The sequence below is a fragment of the Chironomus tepperi genome, unplaced genomic scaffold (assembly GCF_022539635.2).
Source record: "Chironomus tepperi strain 1889 unplaced genomic scaffold, CSIRO-AGI_Ctep_v1 contig_451, whole genome shotgun sequence".
Taxonomy (NCBI): domain Eukaryota; kingdom Metazoa; phylum Arthropoda; class Insecta; order Diptera; family Chironomidae; genus Chironomus; species Chironomus tepperi.
Genome location: NW_027226573.1, coordinates 369,240 through 379,065, shown reverse-complemented (window position 1 = coordinate 379,065; position 9,826 = coordinate 369,240). Strand labels below are relative to the sequence as shown.

Below are 9,826 nucleotides of genomic sequence, written 5' to 3'. Positions count from 1 at the left end.
ATAAAAGTGAGAAAAAAATTATGAAAATCATCAAGCTGAAAAGGAAATGCGAGAAACAAAGTGATAGGCAGAAAGAAAAATTAAATTACGGTCACTTAAACACGTTTCCACAATTTGCTTTTAATTCGAAAGCATTTTATTTCACATTCTTTTGCGGTTTTCTTATCTATCAAAGTCTCCTTCCTCCTCTCACCGACCTTAAACTCAATGGTATTATTATTATTTCCATTGTAAACTACATATACACTTGTCGTCATCAAAGCTTGAATGAGGACGAAAAGGAAAGTCATTCTTAAAGCATGAAATGCATGGAAGAAAAGAGGAAATGTCTCCAATAATTGTTAATGAATGTACTCAAATGTTATTTCACAAAATGAAGTGGAGAATGGGGTGAGATTGTTCAAACAATGAAATCAATTGATTGTCAGCAGAAATATATTTATGTGCTCGAAAATGAATCCTCCAAGTGATAACAACGACGTATTGTGTAAAGAGATGAAATCAGAGTTGGGATATTGATGTTTATTGTAAGTTTATTGATGAAATGGGACCGGTGGTTTGAGTGCTATAGAGTTGGGGTTGTGTCCTTGTATTTACTTACTAACTATTACCATGTTCCAATGTGGAGCTTAGGCTACAAGGCTTCAAATCTGACTCTGTTGCTGGACTCTGCCACCTAGTTTGTGCAAATCTGTCCGCTCATTATAATGACATTATTTCATGACTGAACTGAGATCAAGAAGCTTTTGGAGCTCCTTGTCGCCATTTCTTTGCGGATTCCAACCAAGGACGTTGTGTAACAAACTTATGATTCTGTCACAGCAATGCCATTTTCTCTGGCATTCTTTTTTCGAAGTGTATGCCTTCAACAGCCGTATTTCCTCATCTGAATCTCTTTACTGATGTCTTGTTGACCTCATATTTGTAGAACCTTCTCGTTTGAAGGCCAATATTCCGTCTTTGTAAACATTGTTCGATAATTCGAGATTTAGAAAAATTCAGCTCATGTCAGGGGATAAAGAGACTTTTTATCGCCTTTTCTGCACCATGTGCCTTTCGAGAAACTCCAATCGATAATGTAGATAACGGTCCTGATCCTAAGAGCATTTGCAACTGATTTCAACTGATTAATAGTCCATTTTAGTTAGGCTGACTTTGTCATTGGGATATCCAATCCAGCTTGATTCCTTTTGGGTTTCTTAGCATTGAATCAACGTCTTTGTTATTGATATTAAGGCTATAAACTAACTGGCAAAATGCATGCTATCGAGAGCTTACTCTACTTCTACTATTTGAGCATGCTCTTGAGCGTTGTTCTTAGCTAAATCTGCTGTTGAAAGCATGCTCTTTGTCTACTACAGTTAGATGCATTAACAACCGTAATTTTGTAGTCTTGCATCCTTCATGCTCCTATGAAAGCTGACAAAGCATCATACAAATCCAGACATTCCCCAAATTTCTGCATAAGCAAAACATTTCTCACCACTGATAATTGACCTATAAACTCAAAAATACTTTGAACCTATCCGATAAGAAACGATAATACTGTCATTAAGTTAACAGACTGCATTGACATTGTAATACTTTCAGCCCGACAGACATTTTCATTGATAAAACAATCAATTATTTCCACTCATTACACAAGTCATTTCCAACTCTGATAAAGCATAAAACAACAACAAGCCCGCAACTCATTTTGTCCTTATAAAAATATTTTAACAGTTGAAAAGAAAAGCAAGTCAGTTAAATGTTGTACTAAATATAGATGTAGAGCAAGAAAAATGTCCTCAACATTGCTCATGGCTGACTCAATGAATACAAATGTTGTGAATGAAATGAAATGGAAATAAAAAGAATAGAATGAGAATCATGAAGTATATCATAGATGTGACTAAGAGTATGAACATCAAATGGATAAATTATCTGTGCTATATACTAAATTTATTGCTACTTTGTGGATATACTTCATCGGTTAACATCAGCAATAGTAATAATGTCTTGTTGCATCAATCGACAATGTCAATCGTTAAATCGTCATTGACAAGCATATCAAATGTCAAAAATTTAACGACAATGTCATATAGCAACAGGAATCGTGAGATGGTTTCAAATGACATGATTATTGATGATAAGGATTTTATTAATCAAAATAAGTCAATGTTAAGCACATATCAAATATCGAATTTTAATAAAAGCAATAATAATGAAAATAGTTTAAGTGTGAATGTTGTGATGAGACGTAAGGATAAACGTGGTGGACCAAAGCGTGTTAAAAATTTATTAAATTATAATAATATGACAAAAGTTAACACAACAGACATAACAGCTATTAATGATGAATTTAAATCATTTATACGTGACGATATTTCTTATTATGATAGCATCATTAACCAGCCGAATCTATTCAGTCGTGTATCACGTGCACCACAAAATGCTAAGAGGAAAAAAATGAAAAATGTCATACCAAATTCCACCGATGTGGATGTCACAAAGCCTATCAAAGTCTCGCTGTTGGGCTTATTTGAATTGACGAGTCGCGCTGGTTTGAGAATGGAGGGTAAAAGTGAATTAGCTGCTGCCGAGCTTGCTGTAAGGCATATTAATGAACGTGGATTATTGGAAGGATATACGCTGGAATTGATGACAAATGATACTCAGGTAATGGATGTGACAGTCATTAAGCAATTATCAATGTTTTTTTTGTTGTTGTTAATTTTTGAGTTTTGATATTTTTTGAGCGCATTTTTTGGAGAGGTTGTTTATACTTACTTATTGGAATCATGATCCTACTTGGAGCCTAGGTTGCTACAAAATGCTTTCCATCTGACTTTATTGCTGGCCGAATCACAAAGCTTGCACAAATTCTCAGTTTTAGGGGGTTGTTAATAAGTTCTAGGAAATAGTTGACTAGTCCAGTGCTGTTTGCATTATGTTGCTTTATTTGTACATATTGCAAACCATAGCATTCTTATCCTGATTGTGGAAATGCACCCTTCAGGCAGGATTTGTATGAGCTTTTAATCAATCCTTTTAAGTACATCTTGACTAGGGTTTCTGAAGCCGTTAACGGAAAACGGAAAACGGCCGTTAACGGCACCCAAAATTGAAAACAGAAAACAGCCGTTTTTGAAAATGGATCGGTTGTCAGAGGTGCATTTAGTAGTAATTTGGTATACCAACCAGTTGACTAGTTTGTACTCGAATTTAGTGCAAACAACTTGAACTTGATATAAATTTTTGAAATCTGCATGAAAAATTGGATAATAATCGAGGCTTAGACTAGGATTTTCAGAATTCTCGGTTTCAGGGAATATTTGAGACCTAGACCTAGATTATATGGTAACTCTCTCAAGTTTCAATCTTGAATGCAACAAATCAGATTTAATTGAAAAGCCGGCCTCAGGCAGACATATCTCTAGTATAGTGAAATTAGTTCCTATTGATCCAGTGGAAATCGTAGGACGTTAATAAATCGGTTGAACAGTTACTTTTTATTCGCCAAAATTAGATGCAGATAGATGCAGAGATGCAAAGAAAAGTGCAGGCCTGCAGCAGGCCTTAATCTGGATGCGCATCCAAGTGCATCTGATTTAACCAAATACTTTAAAAATATGAAAATGACAATTTTTCACATGATTATATTATAATAATGGTTAAAATGCAAGATTTCCCTTAATTTTCATATATAATGATGAAAAACTTGGAAATTCTGGAAAATTAAATTGGTTTTTTAATTTTTTAAAAATAAAGTTAGAATATCGTAGAAAATGTTATTTTTGATTTAGTTTCCCAATTACGACGGTGACTCTCAAGAAATGCAATTTTTCATCATTTTTTTTGAAAAAAATTTCATACAAAAAGTTCAATGGATGCAGTTGATGCAAATGCGCTCTAGATGCGCACTAGAACAATAGAAATGCAGGCCTGCTGCAGGCCTGCGCATCTGGTCGAACCCTATTACTTTTCCTGGAAGAAACTCTAGTATATCCCGAATTTGAACCGAATAGTGTCAGGTCAGTTTGGTGCCAGATTTTGGATAAATAAATGTATCGGGTCAGGTAGACACTTATGCAAAAATTGCCAGAATTTTCGAAAATTGTGAAAATTGTTCAATTTTCAACACATGTCTGACTGTTGATTATAAGACTAAACTAGTATACAGACAAATTCATCTTGACTTCCACTTCTAATTAATTTAGCCGCAAATAACGTTCCATTTTTTTTCAAAATTTCGGAAAAAAATAATTTTTTTCAAAAACAGAATACTAATTGTTAATTGAACTAATTTAAAGCGTGCTTCCGTTATCATCTTAATAAGGAACATAAAATCTTTATGCTCCCACAATTTAAATTCATAATAAACACAAAATTTAGCGATTTTTATTAATTTTTCTGAAAAAATAAAAAATGGAACAAAAATTCACACTCAGTAATTGAGATATTTTTTGAATTTTTGCATCAATTAAAGCACTAATCATGCAATTATATGCCAAAATGTTGGTTTTATGAATTTCTACAATTATAACTATCAAAAGTGATCCAAAATTGTGAAAAAGTCCAGGAGAAAAATGCCTTTAACTTCAATGTTCTTGAATGATAATTGACTCCCACTTCTAATTAATACATATTTAACCAATTTCATAAGCACACATCCCCCACTCATCATTCAAAAGAGTCAAAAAACAAAGCAGCAAAAATTTAAATTTTTTACTCATTTCCATAAAATTCACTTTTTATAGCACCGCCAGCAGCAAAAAAAGTGTCGCTAAAATTTATCGACAAACTTTCACTAAATACACAGTTGTATTTATCCTCCCCCATATATTGTATATCATCCTCATCTCTCGTCTCTGATGAGAAAAAAAAAATCTTAATTTGTCTCATTATTTTATCTTTGCACGCACCTTCCACGTACTCAATTTAGCATCTCTATACATACCGTCATGCTCGTAAAGTTGAATGAAATGAAAATTATAAAACAAATTATCTGGAATATGATTACATTAAGTTAATTAAAAGGAAATTTTCTGCTCATGATTTTTGAATCGATTTTTTTGTTATTCCTGGGGTAGCATCATTATGTTAAGCTACTGAATTTTAACATGCAGATGAGTTTGATGGCAAATAGAAAAAGAGACAAGAAAAGTTGACGAAGTTTTTGAGTTTCTTTCAATCTCATTGAGTGCTTCTTATTGTCAATTGAATATACAATCGGTTTTTAAACTCAATTATAAGTTCTATTTTATTATGATTCTTGTTTAAGAAAGGATATTGGTTGGTTTTATGGAACTAGTTTTGTTTATGCTGGGTTATGTACGGTTGGATCAATTTGTGGTTAAAGTTGTATCATTTTCAATTTTTATTGCATTTTTTTGAAGGTAGGAGACACTTAGAGTTTGTACAAAGGAGGAGGTAGGAAGTTTGGGGATCATCCACTCTAATCTTCTCTTCCTTGAATATATTTGTAGTATTTTGTTTACTTTGCATTATTTTTGATGAAAGGAGGGGTCAGACACTCCAGTACTGTACTTACTGTACTTACTGTACTTACTGTACTTACTGTACTTACTGTACTTACTGTACTTACTGTACTTACTGTACTTACTGTACTTACTGTACTCTCATATAAATTCAACAAGTACAGTGTGTATTTTTGGAATGTCTGACCCTTAGAGGAAAGTGAGTCGAAAAGTTCCTAACGCCTGCTTAATTATTCTTTATTTCATTTTTGATGTTGTAATTTTGCAAGGGTCACAGCATGGGAAAACTGACTCCATGTTAGTGTCAAGCCGATTTGGATATGCAATTCTTCGTCTTTTAGCGTCTTATACTGTTTAAGACACTATTTAATAAATCCTATTTAAAACCAGGGACGCTTGGAAAATACGTGACGCTTTAGGGAAAACGGCAATTACAAGATTGTGACTTTTTGCGTCGACAGAACTCCTGCAAAATTCTACAGTTTTGTATTGCTGTAGAAATTACGCAAAAGTCACTACCCGATTACAGTTTTGTTACGGCGCGAGCGTAGTCAATGGAATTGGAGGCATTGGAGGCCATCCAATAAGAATTGGAAAATTTTCCCAAAAGGCTATTTTAAGCGTTTCGTAATTTACGAATATTTCCGTATGGAAACACAATGTTGATGTATAGCTTAACAATGCCTTGGCATGTCTAGCTTCAGGTGATGTCTACAGAAAAACTAAATCCAGCAAGAGACTGTTCAACGCATTTCCTTAGTCAATTTTCTAACAATTTTGACAAACTGAACTTTCTAAACTAAAACTTCACATTTTCATGTGTGCTTCTCAAACTACAACTTCAGTAAGTTTGAAAATTTACTACGAAAAACCATGTTTCCACTAAATTCGACCTAATTTCCATCATTATTATTCTTCTATAAGTCATAAAAACTTCAATATTTTCTTTTAATTACTATCCCTTTATGATTCCATTATCTCGATTCAAACTCCGCATTATTCAAAGGAAAAAAAATTCTTTAATCTTCCATCCCTCATTTAATAAGCTTCATTTCTTCTTATAAAGTAAAATTTCAAAATAAACTTTTTACGATGGCAATAAGTAAGTTTTTTATCCTCACACAATTTTCTTATTTTTTCTTTCTCTATCGTATGCTAAAAAAGAAGAGGACTCTATATAAAGGTTCATTGAGCATTAGGAAAAAAGTTTATCCATATATATACACACAGTGTATTACATACTAGCCCATGATATGGGATTTGTTTGAACATTTTTTATTTTACATGAACTATTGTAGTTTTCTATTAGTTTACTTTGTGAGATACATGATTACGTTAATATCGTAAAAAAGTTTTTTCTTCTTTTTTTCTTTTTTACTCTCACTCGATTACATTGTAGTCTTCTTACTTTTTGCGATTATTGTGTATTAATGTTAGGAAAAGGGATGGACAATTTTTAGATTTTTTGAATATTTGAAGAATTTTTGAATTTTGGGAGTATTCTGACTAGGTTAAGAACCAGGAATAATACGAAAAACAGGACTGTCTTTCGAATAATCAAAGCAGTCATCTACAATTGCTCTACTCATGCCAATTATTGACTAAGCTTCAAGGAAACGACTATCACACCTAACAGGCAAAGAGCATGCTTTCTTGGTTACAGACACTACGATACCTAAAAGAAGTCGATTTGCCTGTTAAGACATGATAATGAAAAATGCATTTAACCAGAAAGGCATAAATCGTATAAAAGACGCAAAAATGTGGCCCAAGGCGGCGTGAGCCTGACATAATATCCGATTTTCAATTGAATCTGATCAAAACCCAGATGTACACTAGTCTGCGACGAACAGAGCTCGGAGTCGATTCGAATTTTGTATGAAAAAGTCTGACCCTTGAGTCTGGCCTAAAATCAGATTTTCAATTGAATTTAGTAAATGCTCTAAAAAATCACACAAACTAGCACAAACCATAACCTACCATCCCATGAACTTTATTCTAGAAGCAAAATTATATTAACTTTAATCCTAATAGACTCTATCCTAACTCACATGTTTATGGAAAATTTTATGAAATTAAAAAAGCAACTTTGAATTTGAATTAATGGAAAGTGACTGCTGTAAATCTTTACAAAGCAGATATGTATGTATGATAAACATACAGAGAACAACACGTAACTTAGAAAATGAATGAAGCGCATAATTTGCAATTTGTAATATAATCATGAGGATTTGTCATTTTTCTGTCATTTTGGTATATGCTTTGCCTTCCCTTTTAAAAACTGCAAGCTTGAAGACAATGCAGGCCTGTAGCTTTCAAGCTATAGTCGAATCTAAAATACAGATCTGCTTTGCATCTAAAATGCAGAAAACAATGCGGTTCATTTCGAACCCTATTTTGGAATTTTCTACCCGACATGCTTAACGAGACTGTACCCTACCATGTCAATATCAATCAAAATATTGTCAATCAAAAATTGGATATTAAAATTCGTGTCTTGTACGTTGATGTAGATTGAATATTTTTTATTCTGTCAAAAGGGTTGCATTGGGATTAAATTGATAACATTTTTGAGATTATTGAATTTCGACTGTAAACAGTTCAACAAAGATTGATGTGAATGGATTTTGAATGTCAATATTGCAAATTTTCTAGTGAAATGTGTGTTATCACCTGATTTTTTTTTAATTTATGAATTAAGGTTGACTAAGTTTCTTGATTTTTCTCAAATTTTTAATATCATTCAGTCAATTATTGCAAAATATTTTAAGACAAAGAACAAGACTGTGGACTTCTTTAAAAACAAGCTAGAGCTCATTATTAACTTTAATTTCATATGAATACTCTAGCAACTCTTACTTACTGGCCGTACAGATCAATTGTGATCCATGAGCTCTCTCAGATGATGCCTATAACTGGCTTCCGTCTGTCAATTGCCAATACCAAGTGCAATGCTGTCACTATCGACAGCTTCCTTCCAAGATTTCTTTGGTCATTCACGATCTCTACTCAACTCCTCTACACAAAATCTTAGCAAAATTATAACCCTGATATAAAGACTATATCCCTTCAATACCTCAATCAACTTTAACAGTTCCCTAAAATCACAAAGAAAACTTCTACAAAATAAATCAAACAGCATTTTTAATTAAACTTTTTCTTTCTCTTCCCTTCCGTTCAATTCAAAAGAATTTATAAATTGAATTGACACCCTGATTTCCTCGATTTATTTCAATTTTACAGATTATAAGAAGAATAAAAAACGTTGAGAAATCACAAAATCATTTTGAACTTTATCCAAATAGTGAGATGGGAAGAGGAGAGGAAGTAGGGATGTAATTAAGGGGGTTATATTGGGCAAGAATGAAGTTAGAAGGGTTACAGATGATTGTAATGGAGTCAGGGGGGTTATAGGGGATATCTATTAAGTTAAAGGTACTATAGTGGATTGGAATGTAGTCGGGGGGTTATAGGAGGTAGGAATGCAGTCAGGAGGGTTATAGGGGATTAGAATGTAGTCAGGGAGGTTATAACGGATTGAAATGCTGTCATGGGAGTTATTGGAGGTAGGAATATAGTCAGGGGGGTTATAGGGGGTCATTCAAATCGAAAATCTTTCAATTTTCTAGATTTTTTGTGAAAATATTCCAAATCCCCCTAATTTATGTAATCCAATGACCCCCCCTGACCCCCCCTTTCCTCTCAAGTTTAAATATTCTAGAACGTTTTAAGGATTTTTGTGAATAAGTTCAGAAATCTTAAAGTTTTACGATCCATGAAAGTCATGCCGACCCCCTCCCCCCTACAAAATATCCCTAACTACACTCCTGAATAAGAAGGAAATTTCAAAAGAAAAAGATGGAAAATTAAAACCCCATGTCAATAAATTACTCCACTAAGTATCTTCCAATCAATTAAAATTTCATTGTAATTTGATATCTTACATCCCTTTTCACATTTTTTTATATACTTTTTATTTTAAACAGCACAAAAGAAACGAGTTCATGAATTACAGATTCCGTCTGCATAAAATGGAGAATTTATACTGTTGATAATGAGAATGGAAAGGCTGAAAAGTGGAAGGGATGCCAAACCAAACCAGACCACCTTCTCATGATAATGAAATCGATAAAGTTTCTTCCTTTATTTGCATGACTTACAAGGTTAACAAAGGTTCTTATTTAGAGAACATCTTCATTTTTTTTTGTTGCATATTTGATACAGTCAACGGCAGATAAACAATATTTTAATAGACCCCAAATGAGATATTATCTTTTGTGCCTTCATACTCACAGCGAGTTAAAGATTGCTTTTTTATGACTCATTCACAACATGAGAATTTGATG

The 9,826-nt window shown here is 33.1% G+C and overlaps 1 protein-coding gene across 1 annotated transcript in view; it reads left to right on the top strand.

Moving 5' to 3' along the window:
• The first annotated feature begins 271 nt into the window (after window positions 1-271).
• The window catches only part of GABA-B-R3 (gamma-aminobutyric acid type B receptor subunit 3), a 42,588-nt gene continuing 33,033 nt past the window's right edge, over window positions 272-9,826 (top strand). Inside the window, exons 1-2 of the mRNA XM_070650972.1 lie at window positions 272-390; window positions 1,723-2,658. Coding sequence (XP_070507073.1) covers window positions 1,861-2,658 — 798 coding nt within the window. The 5' untranslated portion in view covers window positions 272-390; window positions 1,723-1,860. The remainder of the gene's footprint in view (window positions 391-1,722; window positions 2,659-9,826) is intronic.